Source organism: Eptatretus burgeri, chromosome 16, assembly GCF_056783735.1.
Source record: "Eptatretus burgeri isolate ZD-2024b chromosome 16, Ebu_testis_v1, whole genome shotgun sequence".
NCBI lineage: Eukaryota > Metazoa > Chordata > Myxini > Myxiniformes > Myxinidae > Eptatretus > Eptatretus burgeri.
Genome location: NC_140976.1, coordinates 2,919,932 through 2,947,500, shown reverse-complemented (window position 1 = coordinate 2,947,500; position 27,569 = coordinate 2,919,932). Strand labels below are relative to the sequence as shown.

At 44.7% G+C, this 27,569-nt stretch overlaps 1 protein-coding gene across 1 annotated transcript in view; it reads left to right on the top strand.

Annotated features, from left to right (window-relative positions):
* Nucleotides 1–27,569, top strand: part of LOC147010335 (transient receptor potential cation channel subfamily M member 2-like) — a 258,972-nt gene that overhangs the window by 142,990 nt on the left and 88,413 nt on the right. Inside the window, exons 13-20 of the mRNA XM_085859000.1 lie at nt 2,515–2,613; nt 3,180–3,300; nt 3,712–3,857; nt 5,388–5,500; nt 9,862–9,948; nt 11,105–11,327; nt 11,473–11,591; nt 24,928–25,075. Coding sequence (XP_085715126.1) covers nt 2,515–2,613; nt 3,180–3,300; nt 3,712–3,857; nt 5,388–5,500; nt 9,862–9,948; nt 11,105–11,327; nt 11,473–11,591; nt 24,928–25,075 — 1,056 coding nt within the window. The remainder of the gene's footprint in view (nt 1–2,514; nt 2,614–3,179; nt 3,301–3,711; nt 3,858–5,387; nt 5,501–9,861; nt 9,949–11,104; nt 11,328–11,472; nt 11,592–24,927; nt 25,076–27,569) is intronic.

Sequence of the window (27,569 nt, the reverse complement as noted above, 5' to 3'; positions counted from 1 at the left end):
CTGTGCAGGCTGGAGTTCCTCAAGGTAGCGTTCTGGGCCCTGTTCTTTTTCTGGTTTTCATCAATGATCTCTCGGACTCTCTGGAAAATCCTCTATTTCTCTTTGCCGATGACTCAACCCTCTGCCGTACCATCTGTCATCCCTCAGACCGGCAAGCAGCAGCTTCTTCGCTCACTGCAGATCTGGATAAAATCACAAACTGGTCCAACACGTGGAACATGTCTTTCAATCCAGACAAATCTCACACTCTCACTATGTCTCTTCGAAAAGGACCGTTTACAAAACCCCCCATCCACTTTCTCAACAATCCTCTGGAAGAAGTCTTTTCTTTCAAGCTTCTGGGTCTCACTATCTGCCATGACCTTTCCTGGGAAAGTCACATTTCCAACCTTGCCTCAAAAGCCAGTCGCCGACTGAGAATCCTCCGTGCGTGCAAAGTCCTTCCTCGGCCCGCTTGACCTCCTGACCACTTACAAAGCTTTTGTCCGTAGCCTGATGGAGTACTGCTCTCCCCTCTGAGCTGGTGCTCCTGCCTCCCACCTTTCTCGACTTCACGCTGTCGAAACCAGGGCTTTTAAGATCATTGGCATCTCCCGCAATGAAGCTGAGTCTTTGGGCCTCTCACTCAATCACCGCAGGTTGGTCGGTGGTCTTTCTGTCTTCTACCGACTCCTCTCCAGCCTTGCCCCCCTGCTCTCTCTGCGATTTGTCCCAACCACATTTCCACAGGGCGCTCAAGGTCCGCCAACAACCCCCTTCTGGTAAAACTACCAAAATCACGAATCACTGCTCATCTTCACTCTTTCATTCCTCTTTTTTTCCCGCCTTTGGAATAAACTTCCTCACTCTATTCTTTCCCATTCTTCCCTTCAGGCTTTCAAAACAGCTGTTCACCACCACCTCTTATCTTCCCCCATCCAAATCCTCGATCTTTTCTACCCCCGATAATCCACCCAAGCCCACTTCCTTCAATTCTCCTGCTTTCCTTCCTGAAAGTCCCTTTAATGTCCATCTTCCCCTCGCCATGTTCCCCGTCCCATCCCCATCCCTCTCCCTTCCACAGTTCACCTGTGTCTGTTCCCCCAATGTTTTGTCCCTTCCCTCCGCCCCTCTTGTCTCATGCCTCCTTGCTGTGAGTTGTGTGTTAGCTCTCATACGAGCCTCGACCAAGGTATATAAAAAAAAAAAAAAAAAAAAAAAAAAAAAAAAAAAAAAAAAAGTACGGGTCCCCTATCGGACCCTGAAGCGTCAATATTTCGACCACGTGGTACAGGGTTATTTGCCAATTTTCAAAATTCCTTGAGCTCCACATGGCAATTTACTGAGTCTTCACACCCTCGACGGCACCCGTACGGAACGAGCAGCTAGCGTACTCGAACCGTGTGTGGCCCGAGCTGACGGCCACCAAAGTCCCGTCGGTCCAAATACCCCCCCTTACGGCGGCACCAACGGCCTTGCTATTTCTCCAACATGCACCGTGTCAAACCAATAAAAGAAGCACAAAAAAATCGAACTGATACATTTAATACATGGGTTTATTCATAATGGGGGGAAAGGAGGGAAGCATGCAAGAAGGCAGAGTTAACCGAATAAGAGATGCACGTATGTACAGCAAGGCACTTAACAATTCATTACTTACTAGACTGGTGCCACACACACACACACACACACACACACACACACACACACACACACACACACACACACACACACACACACACACACGAATCGGACCCAAAGTGGTCTTTATTGATGCCTCCAGCTCGGATAGAAAGGGTGAGCTGAAGACCAGAGCCTGTCTCGGACCTGTCCACCTCGTGTGGTCTTCGAGCTGATTCGAACCGGGCACCAGTGAGAGGCGAGCCAAATCCAGACACCGGCGAGCCGTGATCAGCCTCCCGAGCTCCGGCGGATTCTCACGCGCTCCAGAACACACGCTGGTGAAGACGAGGCGCCGATCCTTCACAACCTGCTCGAGTAGATTCAACCACACAACCCCCTTCCGTGCTCCCCGTTCCCTTTTTATGCCTCTCGGGCGTCGCTCGCTCAGGCGTGGCCCGTTCGCTGTGGGTGGGGCTTGACCTTTCTCCTACTCGGCGCGCCGCCAAGCGAACGTTCATGACCATATTAGGGAATGGAATTCAGTTCGTTCATCGTTGGGTGAGACATGTCGCATTCCATTACTTGGAGTGCCCAAGCGAATCGATGGGTGGGGCATGACCTTTCCCTTACTGAGTGCGTGGAGAATGCCAGGAGCTGAGGGTTTTCGTTGGTGTTGTTGTTATCGTTAGTGTTGTCATTGTTGGTGGTGTAAAAATAAAAGAAAACTCTGACTCTCAAAATAACTTCGCAGTGCATGAACATTTAATTACCCATTAGACCAAGGAAAAGAAAGCTATCTATCCACATTTACTTATCGATACAACTGAACTTTCGGTCCTGTATGTTGAGTGCAGTAAACTTCCAGATTAGTAACAATATTTCACGGCACGTCATGCCATTTGTGTTGTTCAGGAGGAGGATAATGACTCAAACATAGAGTATGAGTGGGTCCTGTTCATCTTCTCCATCCTGCTGCATCATTTCGAGATGTCGTACATTTTCTGGACAAAGGTTTGTTGAAGAAATACCTGAGATTTCTCACATGCCATGTAAGCCAATAAACAGGATGTAAAGTTATTATTTAACTCATTTTGGGCATTTTTAATAAATCGCATTCGGGATGAGAACGTTTGGACATGCCGGTGTGTGTTGCATGAGCCACAAGGACATCAGTTTGGACAACGACTATATAGTTTGTGGGATTTTGAGCTGGGTTCCTTGCATTATGAGCTGTGGGTTTAGTTGGGAATACCAAATGGGCCGACATGATAAACACAACCTAGAAGACAATGGAGACTGTAATAAGCATGATGTGAGGGGCTAAACAGCATCGATACCCCCTTTGTCTGCAAATGACAAGGCTTGTACAAAGTTGCTGATTTTAAGTTTCTCTCATTTGTACAATATCCTCGCAGAATAAATGACTTTCTGATCACACTGTGTGCCTTTGGAAAACACCCTCCCCTCCCTCATCCCATGTACTGAACATCTTCAGATATTACCAAGGTCGTCCATTGACTGATCATACACGTGGACAGTGTACTGTGGTGATCCTTACTTTGTGAGTTTCCTTCCAGTGCAACAATGGCACAGCTGCTGCCCTGACTGCCACCATGATGTTGAGAACGATGCCAAAACTTAAAGAAAGCCGAAAAAACATCCTCAAACTTTCATACGAGTATGAAGAGCTTGCAGTTGGTAAGATGGATTTGACTATCTCTGTATACATTTGAGGTTCTCAAGAACCAAACTGCAATTGATGACACTTCATCACTCGGTCGTACATGGCAAATCTTAATATCCGAACCACGTGACGATGAATCTACGTAATGTTCTTGTTGTCATCACTCGTTCCCTGATTTAATAACCGCATGTACGTTTATAATTTATAATTTTGTGTATTGATTTATATTTATTTAATTACTGCAGTCTAGAAAGACATGGATTACACCACCGGGTGTCACAATGTCTTGAGGTCGGAGCCGAAGCTGATCTGGCCGCAAGGACTTCCAACACAATGAAAATGGACTTGTCGTTGTAACATTGTATCTAACCCGGATTAGTTAATTCCTGTGTCTTGATGGTGCATGTTGCTGCCTCGTACTGCAGGAATGTTTGATCATTGCTTCAAAGAAAATGAGAAACAGGCTATGGACCTACTCATCCAGCCGTTGGATAAATGTGGGGGAAGGACCTTCCTCGAGCTGGCCGACAAAGCTGATGCCAAAGACTTTTTTGCTCACTGCGGCGTGCAGGTTGTGATCCCAAGAAATTAATGAAACAATATGATTGACACACACCACATGGTTTTAGGGATCATGTGACCTCCAAATCTGTGTTGTCCTCCCACATGCTTCATTGTATAATTGAGTTGTGTGTGGTTCAACCCAATCCCTCTCCCTTCCACAGATCTCCTCATGTGTCTATTCCCCATTGTTTTGTGCTTCCCTCTCCCATTCCTCTTGTCTCCTGATCCCCTTGTTATACGTTCTGTGTGTTAACTCTTATACGAGCCTTGACATTGTATGTAAAATTGAATTAAATTTTTTAAAGCACTTTTATATTTTCTTAAAAAAAATTTTTTTTAATCTTTTACCAAAAGGGCCTTAATGGTTATCATGAGCCAACCAATACGCAACTTTGTAAATGACGGTTGAATGCTAAATGAGGCCTTTCTGTGCATGTGCAAGTTGTGGAAGTTGTGACTTGGTTCGACTCACCGGGCACTTTTAACCTGTCTTTGCTAACACGAAATGTGTGACTCCAATCATCTTTCAAACATAATTTTCAAGATTAGAAGGAGAGTGGCATTTTCAAAATGATTAATCATCATCGTTTTTTTTTTCAAAATGCAAGTCAGACTCACGGGAATGTAGGAATATGAGGAATATCTTTTATTGAAAGGTGTCAGGTTCCTACCATTGACTGTAAGTACTTTGTAGCATCAGCCGTGGATATAACACACACACACACACACACACACACACACACACACACACACACACACACACACACACACACACACGGGCAGCATGCTCTGCCCATTAACAGGAGGAAGTGGTGTAAACTGTAAACCTTTTACTTTATCATCATTTTAAACTTATGCTGTACATTTACAAGCCCCAGATATGTCCTTCCCATCGGTGTTCAGAAGAACCTAATCCAGATAAAAGTCCATTCATTGGCAGCGATGTGCCAGGAGGTTGTGTAACGCACGTCCCTCCACTTGGGTATTCCACCTGGACAGGAGTTTTCAGCACAAGCAGGTGCCCGTTTGGCAAGCTGAGAAAGTTCTCTGAATCTTTCGTTGTGCAGAGGCACAACCATTTCTCCCAGGTACTTTTCCAAGTATTTTTGACTTCTTTCAGAAGCTTGGTGAGCCATTCCAAGTAACAATCCTTATCCCGGACACGTAATACATTTTATTTTGCCCCACACTCTTCAGCTTCCTGGGGTTTCTGTGCATCCACTGAGCATTTGGGGGCAGATTACATCATTTTGAAAGTGTCGTATTGGTGGCATGATGAGTTGTGGGTTGGTGCAAGGCCACAAGGTCAGGGCAGGTGATGGTGGGAAGCATTGAACAATTTAGTTTTCCCCTTCTGGGGTTTTCTCGTTTGAGGTGACATCCCGATCAGGTTTATTAATTGTTATTTATTGCAATGAATCCTTTGTGATTTCGAATGACAGAAGTGCTTTTATGTGAAGGAATGAAAAACATTTTCAACTCTCTATACAATTGTCATTTGAGCTGAACTTTCCTTACCCTTTGCTCTCACTTCCAGAACGTGCTAACGCAAATATGGTGTGGGGAGATGTCCGACACTGTGCCAATCTGGAAGGTCATTACATGTGTCTTGTTCCCTCCACTTATTTTCACTCGTTTCCTCACCTTCAGGTAATATGTTTCTGAAAGCTCGTACTTTGTTTGCTATATCTGCCATAGGCTTGTACTTGTCTTCCTTATATCTGCTGTAAGCATGAACATTGCACACTCACTGTTATGGTGAAATTGCTTATTTTTGGAGCACCATGGAAACTGGAAGCAAATCCCGGTTAATTGGTGAATTGTTAACTTCCATCCACTATTGGGTAATCCATTGAGATTTAATAAAATCATCATCTCTCTCTGATACTCCATCTCTGATACAAATGGTGAAAATTGGATGGTGCAAGCAACTGGATAAGGGGAGCAAGAAAGTGTGAGGTCCATAACACCACACTCACACATGCACAACATCTAATGGGAACTCCAACAATCACATAACCCACACCTCAACACGTCCAACCCAGACATGAAACCAGCCATGTTTGTGCCCTGGAAACACAAAAACAACCACAAGCACACACACTCCCACCATGACACGTCAACACCAGATCATCTTCTTTCGGCTGCTCCCGTTAGGGGTCGCCACAGCGGATCATCCGTATGATCCGCATCGTGATTTGGCACATGTTTTACGCCGGATGCCCTTCCTGACGCAACCCTGGTCGCCTCTTACGACACAGGGATATGGTACACCTATTTTAACCGGTGTATACACCGGCCTAGTATACTGGTACTCATTTCGCCGACCTCGGAAGGATGACAGGCTGAGTTAACCCCCTGGTGTATTAATTCAGTGGCCCAACGGGGCTTGAACTCAGGACCTTTTGGATCCCAAGCCGCTGCCCTAACCACTGCGCCAACACCAGGCTCACGTCAACACCAGATCACGTGTATGTAATAAAAGGAACAGAGCAGCCCATCAATGATGCGATTTGATGTTCATTTGCATGAGGTTTGACAAAATAAAAACACTCCTCCATTTGACCTTGCACATTGGCATGTGACTGGAAAGGAGCGGTCATGTCGGCAATAAAAGCAGACATGACGAGGATCGGGGACTATTGGCCTGAGGGAGTCCTCTGGGAAGCGGGTGAAACGTCTAAGACCAGGTCTGCTCTTGCTTATTGCTTAAATTATCATATACCACCTGTTGCTTTGCTGAAGGAAATACGAATGGGGGATGAGGGTGTGTGTGTGTGTGTGTATGTATATGTGTGTGTGTGTGTGTGTGTGTGTGTGTGTGTGTGTGTGTGTGTGTGTGTGTGTGTGTGTGTGTGTGTGTGTGTGTGTGTGTGTGTGTGTGTGTGTGTGTGTGTGTGTGTGTGTGTGAGATATATATATATATATATATATATATATATATATATATATATATATATATATATATATATATATATATATATATATATATATATATATATATATATATATATATATATATATATATATATATATATATGTTGTGAGCAGTAAGCAAGGAAGGAGGGTGTGGTGGAAAAGAACTCAATTTCCCCACGATCTATTGATCGGCATACAAAAGAGAATTTTTCATTTCCTATGGAAGGAATTACATTACATTACAATGCATTACATCAAGGAAGAAAATTCAATAATTCACCGAAACATTCGAATGAACTTCACTGAAACAGAAGCCCGAAGCAATTCCTCTTGTACACAATTTGATATCCAAAAATGTGAGGGTGAGACATTTGGCAATTCAACCACGGGATGAACTGATAAGCACTGGGCAAAATAACTCAAAACTGCAATACGTGGCCACTTTGGGTGGGAGGGAGAGAATGATACAATCATGGCAAAAGTTTGCAGTGTTATCAACCAAGTAACCCTTTTCTATGCAACGAGCAAGACCTTTTTTGTGGTAAGATATTCCTTTTATAAATATGTAGGTCAAAAGACCCTTGGGAAAAGGGAAACATTACTGACAGCCAATTCGACAATCGTACAAAAATAAATTTATAAAGTACCAGCAACAATTCAACGAGTGAGTATAATTGAGAAAACATGAATATAATTATTTTTCTTCCACATTGGGAAGAGCAAAGAAGGGGGAGGCGACGCTTCATCACGTGTCACAATACACTCGGGGAGGTAGGGAGTGCATGGAGGTAATGTATTGGGACCGAGGAAGATGGGGGAGCAAGGAGGGGGAATGAGGTGTTCTGCACTTGTGTTTGGTAGTGGGACTTCAAGGGAAGGTGTGGCGGGAGAGGGGTTCGAATTGCATTTGGGAGGGGGGGCTTGAAAGTAAGTGGGGGGGAGGGGGTGGTCCTGCCTGTGAGCATTAGTACAGGATTATGTTACTTTAAAACAGCACATTCAAACAGGACAGCAAAAGCACCTACCTGATCACGTAAACACGTACGTATCATTTAAACAGCACGTATCATTTTTTTTTTAAAGACGAGCAGAGTACCTACCTGATGGGTGATCTTGTTTCAAGCATGCAACACGTTCTTCTGATGCATACCTTTATTTGGGTGGTGTATCAGCAACTGATAGCTCTGTCGGCAAAAAAAAAAACATTACAACCCATGAAGTTATGTGTGTGAAGCAAAAACGTATCGACTGCTTACAATTAGAAACACCTCACTGCACTGGAAAACCTGGGGACAGGAATACTGCACTGTAAATGGTGGAGACTTGTAATACCCTCCCCCACATGGAGGTGATGCTCCACAATACACATTTGCATGGAGAATTTGCGTCCCCCCCCCCTCACCTGCCCAAGACCACCAGCAAAGATAAAATCACCTCCATACATCAATTGGGGTCATGCTGATCCTATGCAGCAAGTCTGGATGTAATTGGCTTGGATGTAACTGGAAGAGGAGTAGTGTGACAAACACACAAATACTGGTCCATGAATTAATGGTGAGAATAAGGGGAAAAAGGGGAAGTCATTGTGAATTTAACATTCCATCTTTATTTACTTTGAACAGTATTCTAAACAAATGGGGACAGGAACAACGCAGGCATGATAGGTCGAATAGCCTTCCCATGCACCAAAGTTCCCTGTGTATTTTTGTGTAATGTTAAGAATGGGAAGAAATGGGGATGGGAGGACAGAGAGTTGGGGGTCGGGGTGCGTGGAGTTGTAAGATAGACGTTGGGAAGGGGGGGGGGGTTGAGAGCTTGGGGTTGGGAAGGGGGTTGAGTACGTGAGCAAGAAAAGGGAAGAGAAAGACAGTTGGGTTGGGGGTGGCAGAAATGGAACAGAGTTGGGATCAAGGGGTTTGAGTCTTTTGAGGGGGGAGGATTTGAGGCCTTTTGGTTGGGAGGGGTTTGAAGATTTGAAGAAAGGGGAAGGGGAGCACAGAGTTTGGGTGTGGTGGTAGGGGTGGCACAGAGAGGATACAGTTCGGAGGGGGGTTGAGGACTTGGGATTGCATGTGTGTGTGTGTGTGTGGGGGGGGGGGGAAGGGGCGAGGGGGGGCGGTTGGAGACCTGAAGTTACATTTTACATTATGCAGAATTTGCATGGGTCCCAGATAGTCCCGTTTAGTCTTTTGGATCCCCTGGGTGGATTGAGTCCTTGGCGATCTTTCAGGATCTTTTTGCTCTTTTGGGTCTTTTTGGTCTTTTGGATCTTCGTGGTCTTTTGAGTCTTCGGGGTCTTTTGGGTCTTTTCGGTGTTTGGGGTGTTTTGGGTCTTTGGGTTATTTTTGGTGTTTGGGGTATTTTGGGTCTTTGGAGTATTTTTGGTCATCTGGGTCTTTTATGTCTTCGGGGTTTTCTGGGAATTTTAGGTCTTTGAGGTATTTTGGGGCCTGAGGTTCTTTGGGAACTCAGGTCTTTTAAGGACTGGGTGTATTTTGGGTCCTTGGGGTCTTTTGGGTCTTCGGAGTCCTCTTGGGACTTCTGGGTCATTGGGGTTATTTTAGGTCCTCGGGTTTTGTTTGGGTCCTCGGGTTTTGTTCATGTACACGGGGTTGTTTGGATCATCGGGTTTATTTATGTCCTCGGTCTCTTTTTGGTCCTCGGGGTTTTGGGGTCTTTTAGGGCGTCATGGGGAAGAGGGGGTCTTTTTGGGTCTTCTGGGTACTTTGGGTTAAGTATTTCAGGTTACAATTGTGGGTGACGTCAACTCAGCTGTCCAACGAATGAGTGAAGAACAGACATACATACATACATTCAAACACTTGCTCCATTATATATAGATTCCTAATCCCTGTCTCTACTTCATCACAATCACATGTACAATGTACACTGTTATCACTTGATGTCCTCAACCTACCTTTGATTTTAGAAGTGCATTGCAAGACCTCAGTGTCCCTTTATTTGAGCCTTATATGAACAAAATTTCAAAGTGAGACCTAGTTCCTCGCAAGCTCTGCAGTCAACTTGCACTGACTGATGCAAGTAGCATGGGGGATGAACAAAGATGGGATTTGTTTGTTGGCTCTTCACAGGCAACGAGAGTCGAAGGAAGAGGAAACGGTCAATAAACAAATGTCAGAAAACCCTGAAGACATCCCAATGTCAGAATTGCCTTTGAGGTTGGTTTGAATGAAAGTCTTTTTTACCTCCATCACTGAAGGTGGATTGTTATGTTTTCTCCCCTGTATGTTAATTACAAAATCAAAGATTTACAAGTATATTGGAAGCTCTGGTCTGTGATTCTGTCTGTTTGTCTGGCTGTCTGTTTGTTTGTCTCTATGTCAATTACCCGCAGGTCATAATTTTAAATCGATCTTCACGAAACCACCAAATGGTAGAGTTGGTCATAAAACAAGAAGCCGATTGATTTTGATGTCAAAATCTCAAAAGGTCAACAACGTAGGTGCAGTTTTTAAAATCCTCAATTTTCCTCTAATTGACTTTAAAACATTAACAGGATTTGCATATCAGGTCACTGAATTGAACCCCCAATTACTTTGAAGTTAAAGAGACAGACAAAAGGTCATTGTCGGCCGAATTCTAAAATCCTCAGTTTTCATCCGATTGACTTGAAATTTCAAGAGGATTTGCATATCAGGTCACTGAATTCAACCACTGATTAATTATTATTGAGGTCAACATAGACCAAAAGGTCAACATAGGCAAAGGTCAAAAACTTTGGTGAAATTTATAAAATGCTCAATTTTCATCCCATTGACTTTTCAGGATTTGGAAATTTGGCCACTGAATTCAACGCCCAATTATTTTTAAAGTCAAATTTGTTTTAGGGACTTTGCAACTATTGTACTCTGCACATCTTTCTTGTTTGTTTGTCTTTCTGTCTGTGGGCTGGATATCTCACAAAGTTATGGACAGATTCGGACGAAACCTAGTGGACAGTTTGGGTGTGTGACAAGGACAAACTCATTCGATTTTGGTGACGGTACGAATCTGGATATGAGAATGTTTTAATTCTATATGGGGCCAAAAACGATTTCTAGCATGGTATTTCAAAACTTTTGGATGGATTCAGACTAAACTTGGTGGATGAGTTGGGTAGGTTCGATTTTGGTTAAAGTCTGGATCCAGATCTGGCTTGTCAGTGTGATACAAAACCTAAGCTGTTCAGCCTGGTGGAGGTAGGTATGCGCTATACGGAGTACTGTTCCAGTTTTTTTTTCTGTTCTGCAGGTTTCATAGGTTGCTTCAGCAAAGCGGGGATTTCCCACCCTCTGGTAGCAATGGTCCAAGTTGCTTTGTTGTTTCTGTTGTCAGAACGAAAACTGCTCCAGGAGATGGTTTTATCCAACGCTGGATTCATTTCTGGAGAGCTCCGATCACAATATTCTTTACAAACCTCGCATCGGAACTGATCTTCCTGTGTATTTACGCCTCCGTCATTCTTACCAATATGCACCCATGGCCCACCGGTCCTGGTTTGTTGGAGATCTTTTTGTACACCTGGCTTATCGCTTTCATCACTGAGGAGTTGAGGCAGGTATGTTTGGGTTCACTAAGAGAAGGAATCGTGGTTCCTCATGCAATGTGTGCAAATGATGTAACAATGTTGCTGTGAGAATGTAAACTCAGTTTTATCTTCGAGCAGTTATAACAAAGCGTCACTTCCTGTTTCTTCTGGACAGATTTTGATGCACACCCGCAAGTTTGGGATGCAAAATGGCTTGAAGCATTATATTGCAAGTTTCTGGAACAAACTTGACCTTTTGATTTCAGTTCTTATTGTTGTTGGTGTGGCCTGCAGGTATGTTATCATTTTGTGAGTTGGTGACTGCACTCTCTCCTTATTCTTTGGGACCATCTGTTTATTTCATGCACAAAATGGCAAAGTTTAAACCCCCAACCCTGCCCCTCTCCTCCCTGTGCCTCATACACATCCCTGCCCTCCTTTCACTTCTATCAAACTTCAATCTCAGGTCCCTCTCTCCGTCATCCCATGCTTCCATCCTCTCTCCTGCAATCCTATTTTCTCTTCCTTTTCTCAATGTTCATTCTCTTCATACCTTTCCCCCCTCATTAGGTCTCCAGTGCAAACTTCATAAATGGATGCCTTCATTATGAGATGCTTTAGCCACTTAGATGACACCATGGTCATGGCACCTCCGCGTGACCGGAGAGTGTAATGCATGTTCAAATTGGCTGTGCAGCAACATGATTTTTCTTTTCACGTTACAAAATGTAAATATGCTTGAGCTCGGGTTGATCGGGGGTTTTCCGCTACTGGATGCAATCGGAAGTTTGATGAGCCGGTTCGTCGGTCACGTTTGAAATATACGTTCAAATCAAATTTGAATGCTTCGAACATCTTTTCCTTCGACAGTAAATTGGTGACCCCGACGATAAAAATGGACAGAAAGAGAGTTACAAACGACGAAGCGTTCACTGGGAACAACCAAGCAGCCTTTCTTGGCTGCTCAAACTGCTTCATCCGTGGCAACGGTTTCGGTAAAGCCGTATGACCTGCAGCTGTGGTTTGCACAAGTTGAAATGCAATTCGACACCCGGAGCATTACTACTGAATTAACCCAGTTCAAATACTTCGTTGGATCCTTGTCACCAGAATATGCGATGGAGGTGAGAGATTTTTTTCGACAACCTCCAACAAGCAACCCGTACACGATTTTGAAGGCCGTGCTCATGTTGCGCACGACCCCCTCTGAGTATGGGTGCTTTCAACAACTCGTTATAGCCAAGGATTTTGTAGATCGAAGACCCACGCAAATACTGTGTCATATGCAACAGCATCTCGGTGACCGCCATGGCACCTTCGACCAGTTACTTATTCGTGAGTTGTTCTTGCAATGTTTACCACCACACATCCGCATAATCCTTGCAGCTAATAAAGAGCAGACACTACCTGCTGCTGCGGATCTGGCTGATCATCTCATTGACACTGTTTCACCGCCATGGATAGTGAAGTGTGACACTTCCACCACAGCATGTCACACAGCTACAATCTGAAATTGTGTACCTGAAGAATCTCGTCTTGGAGCTCCATGCTGTGCAATCCCAGTTATGCTCGTCTTCATGTACCCCTTGCAGGAACAGATATAAACGCCTTACCTCACGCAACCATTCACCTTCATTTTCCATAGCATTCCAAATAGGTATGAGTACCACGTGACCTTCAATGCTAATGCTCGTCAGTGTGGGGCACCGTGCTCATACCAGCCGCAGGAAAACAATGATTCCCACAACTACTGATGACGACTTCACTTGGGGCCATACATAAGTCACCTTTTCTTCCTCATGGATCATACTCGTGGAATTCGTTTTCTTGTGGATACAGGGGCAGAGGTCATCATAGTGCCACCATCTGCTGATAAACGGAAAAAATCGACAGGTATATTCATTGCATGCCGCTTATAACAATGCTTTTTCTACTTTTGGAGAATGTTCCCTCCAGCCTGATTTGGGTTTACGTTGCTCATTTCCATTGGTGTTTACTATTCCTAACACTACATACTCTATCCTGTGTGTGGATTTTTTTGGGTCATTCTAATTTCCTCGTCAACATTGTACATCGCCATTTATTGGATGCCTCGACACAGATTAGTGTTCTCGGTAAAGCCTCCACCGTTTCATAACTGAATACGAAATGTCTTCCATCCACATCCACGTGCCCTTTTCAGAAAGTACTTTCTGACTTCCCGTCCATTATGCACACATCTGCGACAATACAGCCCATCGAACACCAGATCATGCATCACATCGAGACCACAGAACCCCCTGGTTTTGAGCGTGCTCGCCACCTCGCACCAGATAAATAATGTATCGTTCTCCAGTAGTTTTAATCTCTGCTACAATGGGGGATCGTCCAGCAGTTAGACTTCACCACTTCACCTGGAACCCCAAAAGACACCTGGGGATTACTGGTCCTGAAACAACACAACCGTTCCAGACCGTTACCCCATTCCATACATTCAGGATTTTACCACAACACTCCATGGCACCACAATCTTCTCCAAGGTCGACCTCATCCGTACGTACCATCAGATTCCTGAGGATCCAGGTAACATCCTGAAGATGGCAGTCACCACACCTTTCAGTCTGTTTGAATTGCTTTCGGATGCCACTCGGCATGTGCAATGCCACAGCAACCTTTCATCGTTTTATCAATCAGGAGTTCTGGAGATTACACTTTGGCTCTGTACATATAGATGATATTCTCATTGCCAGCGCAACCGCAGAACAACATCAGGGACACATACATTGCCTTCAGGAAGTATTCACACCCCTCGACTTTTGCCACATTTTGTTGTGTTACAGCCTGAATTTAAAATGGAACAACTTTAAATTTTTGTCACCGATCTACACAAAATACCCCATAATGACAAAGTGAAAACATGTTTTTATAATTTTTTTACAAATTCATGAGAATCGAAAACCTGAAATGTCTTTCATCAATAAGTATTCAACCCCTTTGCTATGATCCTCCAACTTGAGGTCAGGTGCATCCAATTTCCTTTGATCATCCTTGAGACGTTTTTACAACTTGATTGGAGTCCACCTGAGGCCAATTCAATCGATTGAACATGATTTAGAAAGAAACACACCGTTCTATATGAGGTCCCACAGATGACGGGGCAAGTCAGAGCAGAAGCTCTACCATGAAGTCCAAGGAACTGTCCGTAGAAATCTGAGATTGAATTGTGAGGAGGCATAGATCTGAGGAAGGGTATAAAACAATTTCTTGAGTGTTAAAATTTCCCAAGAGCACAGTGAGCTCCGTCATTGGTAAATGGAAAGAATATGCAATGACCCAAACTCTTCCGAGAGCTGGCCGTCCGACCGAACTGAGCCTGAATTTGTTGTGAATTTTTTAACTTTTGTCACATTTTGTTGTGTTACGGCCTCAATTTAAAATATATGAAATTGAAATTTTTTGTCACTGTTCTCCACAAAATACCCCATAATGACAAAGTGAAAACATGTTTTTCGAAAGTGTTACAAATTAATTAAAAATGAAAAGCTGAAATGTCTTGCGTCAATTATTCAACCGCCTGAGTCAATACTTTGGAGAAGGGCCTTTGGCAGAGATTACAGCTTCAAGTCTTCTTGGGTATGTCTGTATCAGCTTTGCACATCTGGATTTGGGGATTTCCTCCCATTCTTCATTGGATGCCTGTTGTTGACTTAATGGTTCGGGTGGTGGGCTTTGGATCCTGCAGTCCTGAGTTCAAATCCCGCTCAGCTGTTGAATTAATACCAGATGGGGTTAACTCGACATGTCATCCTTCCGAGGTTGGCAAAATGAGTGCCAGCATGCTGGCATACTGTGTCGGAGTGGCGACCCATCTAGGATTGTGCCCAATAGCCAAGAAGACTGCTTAAGCACCACCAACGCTTTGCACAGAGGATGGTCCCAATCTCCTCCTCCTTCATTGTGGATTTCCTCAAGCTCTGTCAAGTTGGATGGAGAGCATCGGTGAACATCAATCTTCAAGGCTTTCCATTGATTCTCAATGGGATTCAAGTCTGGGCTTTGGCTGGGCCACTCAAGCACTTTCACATTCTTGTTCTGAAGCCATTCCAGTGTTGTTTTGGCTGTATGCTTGGGGTCTTTTTCCTGTTACAACTTAAACCTTCACCGCAGTCAAAGGTCTTTTGCACTCTGAAGGATGTTCTCCTCAAATAATTGTCTGTATTTCGCTCCATTTATTGTTTCCTCTATCCTCACAAGTCTCCCAGTCTCTGCCACTGAAAAGCATCCCCATGGCATGATGCTGCCACCACCATGCTTCACGGAAGGGATGGTGTTAAATGGTTATTAGCTATGCTTGGTTTCCACCAGGCGTAGCGCTTTGCATTCAGGCCAAAGAGTTCAATTTTCATCTCATCAGATCACATAATCTTTTGCCTCATGCTCTCAGTCTTTCTCATGACTTCTTGCAAACTCCAGGTGTGCTGTCAAGTGCCTTTTTCTCAGGAGTGGCTTTCATCAGGCCACTCTCCCATAAAGCCTCGATTTGTGAAGTGCTGCAGAGACTCTTGTCCTTCTGGCAGGTTCTCCCATCTCAGCCAAGGAACTTCAGAGTGATCATTGGTTTATTGTTCACTTCCCTCACCAAGGTCATTCCTGCCCAGTTTCTCAGTTTGGTCGTCGGACGGCCAGCTCCATGTAGAGTCAGGGTAGTTCCATATTCTTTCCATTTCCTAATGATGGAGCTCACTGTGCTCTTGGGAACATTCAACACTCCAGAAATTGTTTTGTACCCTTCCCCAGAACTGTGCCTCACAATTCTATCTCAGATTAGATTTCAACCGACAGTTCCTTGGACTTCATGGGAGAGTTTCTGCTCTGACATGCACTGTCAACTATGGGACCTCACACAAAAAGGTGTGTTTCTTTCTAAATCATGTCCAATCAATTGAATTGGCTACAGGTGGACTCCAAACAAGTTGTGGAGACATCTGAAGGATGAACAAAGGAAATTGGAAGCACCTGAGCACAACTTGGCATCTCATAGCAACGGGGTTGAATACTTATTGATGCAAGACATTTCAACTTTTCATTCGCTCACCTGGAATGTAGTTCCAGGGGGCATATGGGACGTTGTCAGGTCAGGTATTGTCAGGTCAGGCCAGACTAAATTTGAGGTCAGGTTACAGGTACCATGCAAACCTGAAATAACCTGTTTCATGGTCAGGTCGTCGGTGACTAAGCCGTCTCCCCCACCAGGTTTCCTGCTGAGGAGGGTATATGATATTATATGGACACCCAGAAGGATTTAAAACAAAACCTGTCAAATGGTGGAGGAGTTCCTTGTGAGCCAATGGCCATCCATAACTCGTGCCCAATTGTAACTGCAGACATCCTCCTGCAGTTGGGTTACTGTTTTCTAAAGAGGTTGGTAGTTGGATTTGCACTTACCCTAACAGCTTGGGCACCATAAAACCCTTCCTTCTGCAAAACACAAAAACACAAAGGAAATTGAAAACCCACTCCATGGGAGTACCTCCTGTGCAGCTGACCTCCGCAGAGAAGCTCACCGGATGACAGGATTGGGGCAAAGCCTTCTGAACCCCCACTCTGATAATAGGAGTAAAACGACGGGGTAATCTTCCTGGGTCAGATTGCAGTAGAGTGTGTCAGGGTTGTGCTGAGGTGTCTTCCACCAAACGGTGGTCTCCTTGGGTTAACCCGAGGTGGTCCCTTTGGGTGGGTGCCTGGAATGTCCTATCCCAACGAGAGGATGATCACCTGTCTCTGTTGTCATCTGAGCTCAAGCGTTTGAACATCGGTATTGCAGCACTCCCTGAGGGTCAGAGACTGGATCATGGCGAGATAATGGCAGGTGGTCTGATTCTCAATTACAGACCTACTATTGGTTCACAGTTGCATCTACTATTTGTCTGGTCGCTCTGATGGTTACCCTGCCAAAGGAGTTGCTGTAGCTGTGTCCAATAAGCTGACTCCAATGATAATTGAGGTAACACCTGTCAATGAGTGCATAATGAGATGAAGGATTTGTCACTCCTTGGGTGTCATTTCCCTGGTCTCTTTATATATTCCAACAGAGGCGAGTGATCTCACCGTGAAGGACGCATTCAATGCTACGCTTGAGTCTGTGGTTGATCATTCCCAGAGGCGAGATACTCTTCTAGTCTTGGGGGATTTCAATGCATCGACTGGAACTAATATGGATGGTTATGAGACGTGTTGGTCCCCATGGGTCTGGAACTGTGAACCAGAATTGCACTAATTTCCTTGACTTTGCAATAAGTCACGGACTGAGGGTGGCCGGTTCATAGTTTTAGCACTCACAGGCTGATCATTGGGTTGGTATTCTAACGCTGGTGGTATGGCAATGGAGGTTGACCTTGTGCTCGTTGATGATCGCTGGAGGTTAATCCAGAACTGCAGGGTCTTCCAGAGTGGTCAGTTCCTCAATACTGACCACAGGCTTGTTGTAGTAACTGAAATTGTCGCTTAAATCCAGGAGAATGGTTCCATCCCAGCTGAGGCTGGATGTTGACAATCTCAAGGATGAGAGTGTTGCTGAGGAGTTTGCGAACAGGCTGAGTGGAGATTTGGGGGGGGGTCTTCGTGCTTTGGGAGAACCTGAGGAGTTGTGGAGTGCCTTCAACATCACCATCCTTGATGTTGCCTGTGGATGTCTTGGAACTCACTGCAGGGTGAAGAAGAATTTTCTCTCTCAAGGGACACTGGATATCATGTAACAGAGTCGTCGGGGCAGGCTGAATGGCAGAGCTGAGTGGTTCAGGGAGTTGAGGTATAAAACTATGTGCACTCAGGGTGGACAAGGAGGCTGATGTGCAAGGAATCAGTGAGAGAGGAGAACATCACATGTGGTCAAGTGATTTTCATCCTGCTTACAGGGGAATTCGTACATTGCTTTCCTCCAAGCCTGTCCCTCAGTGTACTGCAGTTAGAGCAGAGGGTGGTGGGTTCTTGACAGAGTAGTCTGAAGTGAAGGCCCGCTGGACTGGTTACTTTGAGCAGCTGTACCAGGCTGATCCACCAGCTGTCGAGTTCGATGCCAGGGATGTTACCATCCCTTTTGCTGACCCACCACTCAACTGCTATCCATCTTCATTTGTGGAAACACAGACTGCGGTGAACGGTTTTAAATGGGGTTAAGTTCCAGGAATCTGTGGCATCCATGCTGAACTGATCAAGGACAGTGGAAATGCTGTGCTGGTTCCATTGCATGCAGTTCTGTGCTCTTCCTGGAACACAGGCATCATCCCAACTGACTGTAAGAGGGGCCTTGTTATCCCTCTCTGGAAAGGGAAGGGTGATCACCAAGACTGCAACAACTACTGAGGGGTAACAATGCTCTCAGTGCCTGGCAAGGTCTTTGCTTGGATGATTCTCAATAGGGTTCGCCACGATCTGCTTGAGCACCATTGTCCATAGGAGTCAGGCTTTACACCAAAGAGGTCAACGATTGACTGTATCCTTGCTCTTTGGGTCCTCACTGATCGCAGACGAGAGTTGTGGCATGGGCTGCTTGCAGCCTTTGTTGATCTCTGCAAAGCATTTGATTCAATGAATCGGGATGCCCTTTAGAAGATTCTTGGTCTTCTTCGGGTGCCACCAAAACTGGTCAATCTGATGTCTGAACTATACTCTGGCACTGAGAGTGTTGTGAGATGTGGTGATACCATCTCTGACTTCTGTCCAGTTATTATTGGAGTTTGTAAGGGGTGTGTACTGCCCCCCGCACTTTTCAGCACTTGTATGGACTGGATTATAGGGATGATGTCGGAGGGATCAAGTTGCGGTGCATCGTTTGGGAATGTAAAGATCTCTGACCTTGATTTTGCAGATGATGCAGTCATCTTTGTGGAGACTCTGGATATGCTTTTGGGGGCCCTCGAGGTGCCAAATGAGGAGTCGGAGCCGCTGGGATTACGGGTTTCCTGGGTCAAAACTAAAATCCAGGCTTTTAATGACATCTTGGATGCTGCCATCCTGTCTGTACCTGTTTGTGGTGAGGATGTTGAGGTCACGGAGAGATTCACTTCCCTTGTCAGTGATCTTCACGTCTCTGCTGGCTGTTAGCCAGTGGTCAATAGACGTCTGGTTCGGGCCTGGGGAGTCATGGATTCACTGGATCATGGGGTGTGGTGCTGACCTTGATTTTGCAGATGATGCAGTCATCTTTGTGGACACTCTTGATATCCTTTTGGGGGCACACGAGGTGCTGAATGAGGAGTCGAAGCCACTGGGATTATGAGTTTCCTGGGTCAAAACTAAGATCCAGGCTTTCAATGACAGGAGTTTGCGAACTTTGCAGTTTGGGTTGGGATTCAGGGTGTGGCACTGATGGTTCCTGTGTCGGAGGATGAAAGTCCAAGTTTCGGGTCCTTAGTGCTTCCAGTCTTGCTCTCTGGATGTGAGACTTTGTTTTCTGACCAGGGATCCAAGATGGAGACTTCATTCCTTTGATTCTTGATCTCTTCGGAGAATCCTTGGCTATCGCTGGTCAGACTTTGTGTCCAACGAGCGTTTGCTGAGAGAGACTCAAATGAGAATTGTTACCTGCATCATCCGTGAGCATCAGCTGTGGCTGTATGAACATGTGGCTCATTTTCCTGACGCTGATCCTGCTCACCAGATTCTCTCTGCGAGGGAGCCTCATGAGTGGAGGAGGCCAATGGGCCGACCACGTGCCTCCTGGTTGCAACAGATTGATTCAAGGAGATGGAGATGGGTCAGGCATCTGCCTGGGGAATGGCCAGACGGAGGCCCCGGGAGTACCGGCAGAAAGTGGATGCAGCGATGCCCTGCTCCGACGCATGCTCCCATACCTGACCTGACCTGATTCCATCAGTATATCAGGGGAAAAAGAAAGGTTCGGACCAGTGTGGGCCCATTGAGGAATAGCACTGGGAGAATGGTTCGTGAGGAAAGTGAGATGGCAGGCTTATTCAATATGTGTTTTGCTTCAACCTTGACTCAAGAACAGTCAGGAGAATTGCCAATAGCTGAGAATTTCTATCAAGGAGGTTTGAAAGGGCTTTTGCAGAACATCCAGGTTGGAGTGGAGTAGGGAAAGGAACAGCTCGGAAGTCTAAAAGTCGATCAGGATACGGGCAGATAATATGCACTCGAGAGTATTGAGGAAAGTGGCTGAGCAGTTAAGCAAGACGTTAACGGATATCTTCAACAGTTCACTGGAGTCAGGACAGGTGCCGGAGGATTGGAGAGTAGCAAATGTAACACCATTATTTAAGAAAGGATCTCGAGAAGAATTGGGAAACGAAAGACCTGTTTGTTTGACTTCAGTTGTGGGGAAGGTGTTGGAGACATTAATTAGGGACCAAATGAAGAACCATTTATATAAATACAAACGAATTATAGGCAGTCAGCGTGGGTTTACCAAAGGTCATTCTTGTCGAACAAATCTTTCAGAGATCTTTGTTGCAGTTTCTGATTGGGTGGATGAGTGAATAGCAGTGGACAAAGTATATTTAGATTTTAAGAAGGAATTTGATGAGGTACCACATTGGAGGTTGTTAGTTAAGGTGAAGGCTTTTGGAATGGCTGGTCAGTAGCTAATTGGATTGCAAACTGGCTGAGTGACAGGAAGCAAAGAGATGCTGTGAGTGGGAGCACGTCTTGCTGGGGGGATGCAAGTAGTGGGGTACCTCAGGAATCAGCACTTGGACCATTAATATTCATGAATTACATCAACGATTTGATCGTGGGTTGAAGAGTTGGCTTTTCAAATTTGCAGATGACACAAAGCTTGCAGGTAAGGTGGTTTGCAGAGGAGGTGGTGATTAGATTCAGGAAAGTTTTGATACTTGCATAGATTGGGCAAAAGATTGGCAGTTGGAATTTAACCTGAGCAAGTACAAGGTGTTGGGGGTGGGAAAGAACAATGAAAATAGAGATTACACGATGTAAGGGGTAATTTTGGAGTGTGTCACACAGGAGAAGGATCTAGGGATGGTAATAGATATGGGAAGTAAGCAGGCAGCACAGGGCCAGGCAACTATAGGTAGAGCAAATAGGGATTTAAGCTGCATTCGGAGGGGGATCATTTATAAATCAAAAGAGGTGGTTTTTACATTATTTCGGAATTTAATGAGGGCCACATCTAGAATATTGCATGCAGTTTTGGTCACCATACCTCAGGAAGAACTTGGCTGCCATCGAGAGGGTGCAGCGCAGGGCTATTAGATTAATTACACGCCGAGTTACACTCAGCTATGAGGAGCGGCTGAAGGAGACAGGGCTTTTTACGTGAGAAAGGAGGTGGTTACGAGGTGATATGATAGAGATGTTTATGATAATTAAAGGTCAAGTTAAAATAAGTGCAGAAGAATTATTCAGCAGTATCGACAGTTAGTACCAAGGCCATAGCCTGGGAGTAAAGAAGAGGATAGTTCAGATGGCAGTCAGGCAGGGGTCTTTTGCTCAGAGTATTTAATGCATGGAATGGTCTTCCCTGGAAAGGTACTAGCAGTAGAAAGAATAGGTATGTTTAAATTGGAATTAGATCGGTATCTGGAAGTATTGGAGATGGAGGTGTATCGGGATGTTGGCAGGACTTTTTTGGGAGCTTGAGTATTGATGGGTGATTGTTTGCATGTGTGCAGTGTGTTGTTGGTGGGGGTCTCATCAAGGGGTGTTGTGTGATTGAAGTTGTGTGTTATTATCCAAAACCATCTATGCCTGTGCCCCCTCCCATGGAAAGGAAAAAAATTAAACAAATAAAAATGAAATGTCATGAAATAATTTTTTTTAAGCTACAAAAAACCCCCACAAAAAACACTTTGGAAAAAAAAATTGCATTTTTTTTTATTATCCCGCCCCCCCCCCCCGAAGGGAGGGAGCGGGATATTGTAATCGTCCGGTTTGTTTGTCTGGTTGTTTGTCTGTCTGTCTGTTAGCAACTTTACGGCAAAACGGCTTTAGCAAACACTATCAAATTGAATCCACAGGTGGGCAATGAACCTTGGACGACCCCATTAACTTTTGGGTCCAAATGGATCAAAGGTTAAGGTCAAGGTCACGAAAAGATCAAAATCGTTTTTCGCTCATAACTTCGTCAAAAATGATATGATTTACTTCAAACTAAGCTTATGGTGAACCTTATTCTATTTGTCATTTATAATCCTACCCATTCCTATCGTGAAAAATGCATATTTGTGAAGATCGGTAGGGTCTGAAGTTTTGGGGGTCATGGTCATCGATCAAAATTACAAAATGGGCGGGATTTGTTTTGCCTGGCACCACTTGTTTGATCTTGTGTTCTTAAATTGTTGTGGTGCTGATGTTGCACAGCCATGATGGGTTGAAAGGCCTCCGCCTGCATCTGATTTCTTTATGTTCCTTGTGTTCCTTGTGTGACCCCAAAGACTCCAGAAGTCCCATAAGACCTAGAGAACCCCAAGGACCGAAAAGACCCAGAGGACACATAAAACCCTGAAGACCCTGATCACCCAAACGACCCATAAGTCCTCAAGGACCGAGAAGACCCTCAAGTTCCTAAAGACCCCAAGGATCCAATCGACCCCGAGGACCCGAAGACCCAGAGGACACAAAATGTCCTGAATACCTAAAAGACCCCAAGGATCCAAAAGACCCTCAGATACAAAGGACCCAAAAGACCTAAAAGACCCTAGGATCCAAAGAGACCCAAAGGACCCAAAAGACCCCCCAAAAAAATCACACCTTTTGGACCTTTTAATACCCTGAAGACCCGTTTGACCTTTAGACCCCTTTTAGCCATTTTAAGACCACTTCAGACAATTTCAACCCTTTTGACCTTAAATTACACTCTTTAGACCCCTTTGACGTTTTAAAACCATTCAGATCATTTTGTCCCTTTAGACACATTTTGAACTTTTCAGACCTTTGGACCTTCAGACCATTTGACCTTTACAACTTTTCAAACCCTTGACCTTTACACATTTACAACGAGACCATTTCGACCTTTCATTTGCAATGAACAACCTGTCATTTAGTACGTCCTTCATTTATATGCCACACAATATACACCACAGAAAACAAGTCCTGGCGAGAGCCTGCAGTCTCTGATTGCTCTCTTTTTATCATTGTATTGTGTATGCATGAGAAACATTGTATTGTGTGTTTGAAATGATGGACATGCATGAAAGAAGTGGAAGACAGAACGTAATGGTCGATTGGACTGTGATTAATAAAAGCTGGAGCGAAAGGTTGAGGGATTGAAATGGGAGTATGGATGGATTGTCGGTTGAATTGTTGGGATGTTGGAAAGTGAGATGAAAGTTTAGTGGAGGTTGTGGAATTACTTGAAGGGGAAGACCGAGCTAAGCCCACACAACGCATGTTCCCCCATCCTCTGTATAAAAGCTGTTTGCCCTAACCCTAACAGTTTGCCGATGACTCCACCCTCTGCCGTACCATCTGTCATCCCTCAGACCGGCAAGCAGCAGCTTCTTCGCTCACTGCAGATCTGGATAAAATCACAAACTGGTCCAACACGTGGAACATGTCTTTCAATCCAGACAAATCTCACACTCTCACTATGTCTCTTCGAAAGGACCGTTTACAAAACCCCCCCATCCACTTTCTCAACAATCCTCTGGAAGAAGTCTTTTCTTTCAAGCTTCTGGGTCTCACTATCTGCCATGACCTTTCCTGGGAAAGTCACATTTCCAACCTTGCCTCAAAAGCCAGTCGCCGACTGGGAATCCTCCGTCGTGCAAAGTCCTTCCTCGGCCCTCTTGAGCTCCTGACCACTTACAAAGCTTTTGTCCGTAGCCTGATGGAGTACTGCTCTCCCCTCTGGGCTGGTGCTCCTGCCTCTCACATTTCTCGACTTCACGCTGTCGAAACCAGGGCTTTTAAGATCATTGGCATCTCCCGCAATGAAGCTGAGTCTTTGGGCCTCTCACTCAATCACCGCAGGTTGGTCGGTGGTCTTTCTGTCTTCTACCGACTCCTCTCCAGCCTTGCCCCCCCTGCTCTCTCTGCGATTTGTCCCAACCACATTTCCACAGGGCGCTCAAGGTCCGCCAACAACCCCCTTCTGGTAAAACTACCAAAATCACGAATCACTGCTCATCTTCACTCTTTCATTCCTCTTTTTTCCCGCCTTTGGAATAAACTTCCTCACTCTATTCTTTCCCATTCTTCCCTTCAGGCTTTCAAAACAGCTGTTCACCACCACCTCTTATCTTCCCCCATCCAAATCCTCGATCTTTTCTACCCCCGATAATCCACCCAAGCCCACTTCCTTCAATTCTCCTGCTTTCCTTCCTGAAAGTCCCTTTAATGTCCATCTTCCCCTCGCCATGTTCCCCGTCCCATCCCCATCCCTCTCCCTTCCACAGTTCACCTGTGTCTGTTCCCCAATGTTTTGTCCCTTCCACTCCCGCCCCTCTTGTCTCATGCCTCCTTGCTGTGAGTTGTGTGTTCGCTCTCATACGAGCCTCGACCAAGGTATACAAAAAAAAAAAAAAAAAAAAAAAAAAAAAAAGGAAGGACCCTGTTGAAGTACATATATTAATAAGATAACGAACTCAGGGTTTCCTGTATGTTGAGTGCAACCCACCAGGGTCGGTTTCCACAACTGTAACAATAAAGATTATCCATTACTTTCTTGCTTCAGGTTGGTTCCGACAGATTGGAACTCCAAAGCCTTCACCATCGGACGAATCATCTTCAGTTTGAATTTCGTCATTTTCTGTGTACGTTTGTTGCACATCTTCACCATCAGCAAGACCCTTGGTCCAAAAATAATAATCGTCAAAAAGATGGTGAGTTTGATCTTTAACAAGAACAAGTGAAAGGGTTTTGTCTGTTGATAACTTTTCTTATTCTAAGTTATTCTGCTCATGCATTCTCCACACTTTTCATGTTGTCTTCAGACTTTGTGATCCCACTTTTTGTTTCACACCAAATATTGTTGTTATGGACTTAGTTAATAGATGGATTGTGTTAGTTATGGGTTTAGTTAACAGGTGGAAAGTGTTCGTTATGATTTGGGTGATGTGTGAAACGTATTAATTTCGGGTTTAGTTAACAAGTGAAACGTGTTGCTTATGAGTTCAGTTAATGCAGTATTGAAGTCAGTCATTGGGGAAATGGGAAAAAATTATCTAAACATCCTCCAAAAATATCACATCCAGTTGTACCACTTTGATGAAAGTTGGATGGATATAAATTAAATTACATATGAACAAATATGAAGAGGATATATTATTACTTGCAAAATTGAATATTCACAAGTACAATATATTCGTTGGTTTGGTCTATTATTTGTTCACCTGGAACGTTGTTCCAGGGAGCTAATGGGATAGTTTGTCGTCTATCCGTCCATCCGTCCATCCGTCCATCCATCCACAAATACTTGCAACTTCTTCTCTGAAACTACACATACAATTTCGATGAAACTTTACCAAAACGTTCATCACCGTGTAGTGGGGCAACTTAGCATAACAATTGTGCATTTTGTGAGGAAAGTACCAAATTTGGCACACTAGTCGCCTAACATATTATGAACAGATTTGGATATTGGGCCATCTCAAATTCAGCCGCTGATGGCTGTGGCAGCCATTTTCCAAAATGGCCGCTAGCGGTTACTATAATTTCACTCTAACATTGGTTTGAACATTTATTAAAAGCTGAATTAAGAAAAACATAACCTGTAGCCACCTCAAGTTTAAAGATAGCTGCCATTTTGCAAGATGGCTGCTAATTATTTGTTGTACTGGACGACTATCTCACTCATAGATATTGGTTGTTGAGAATGGTGGCAAACGAATTGCGGGCTGCGTCTGATTGATATGAATACCAACATCGCTTATGTAAAGTCAGTGGTTATTGAGCATGGTTGCAAACGAATCATGGGCTGCATCTCATCTTAGATATTATTTCCGAGTTTGTGGTTTCGTGTCGCGCTATCTTCGACTTTATTCTGCACTCGAGTAATGTGATATTCGGCTTACATTATCTCAAAGACCATATGAGGTGCATGGTACAAAAAAAAGGAAATAAAATGGTTCTGAAACAGTGAAATCGTGCCAAAAACGGTTACTACATTTGGCTTTATGGTGCAAGTTATACCAACTACAAAACAAGGGTTCCACAATGACAATGCTATAACCCAAAACATTGTGTATCAAGAAGTACTTTGAACATTGTATTACACTTACTGCATTAAAGTAAAATTATTACTGATACTCTGCATCAGTTCCTTTCTCAAACACACCCACCCCAACATGTCGCGCAGAGCGCGGGTTATGCTAGTTCATATGAATACCGACATCTCACTCAAAGAAATTGATCGAGAGATGTCTGATTTAAATGTTCTGAATCAGTGACACAGTCTGCTCTGTTAATATTCTCTCAATTTTGTGAGCACTCTCCCTCACACACACACACACACACACACACACACACACACACACACACACACACACACACACACACACACACACACACACACACACACACACACACACAAAGCTGTGCATTCAAGTGCGGCCTTTTTGCACTTGCAACGCTTCAGACAGCTCTTCTCGCACTTGCACAATACTAGCTCATAGCAGGTGTGGGCTGCTTTGGGTAGCTTCGTCCAGTGTGGCTCGTACACCCCCTCATCATTCTTGACCAAGCCCCAGCTGGATGGAGGAGGCAGCTCTGGCGATGGTAGTAGTGTTTGACCCCACACATGGCCTCCTTGGTAGGCCACCCTCTTCACATGCTCCTCCAGAGCTGCCTTGGTTGGCGGGATCAGCTGCACGTTGTTCTTCTTCGCGAAGAGTTTCTTCCGGGCCTTGTCAATGTCGTTGCACGTGCTGGTTCTGTCATAGAGCAATATGACGAACCTCGCGCTGGTGTGCATGACATCGTCTGGTATGCCACTTGGGGCAGAGGATAGCTTCAGCAGTGCGTCTGTAAGTTCTGGCAGAACGGTCCAGATTGTCCAAGCAGTCTTCTTAACATGTCCAGCAAAGCTAGATACAGTGTCACATCCAGTCAGAGCGTGAAACATTGGGAGTGCCTGTGCCTTCTCTGGTCCTAGGCCAGCTGCTATTTCGTGGGCTGCCAGGTATCGAAAACTCTTTCCAGTGCCAAATGCTAGCCACAGGTCATCTTCTGGTTGCAGTCCCTGGGCCACTGACACAGCCAACATCACAACATCGGTGTCAACTGTCTTGATCAGTATCTTGTAGTGACCATGGTTGGCTGCATGGAATGCATGCAACAACATTCGACTGTCATCTTCTTCGTGGCTGCATGGGGCGA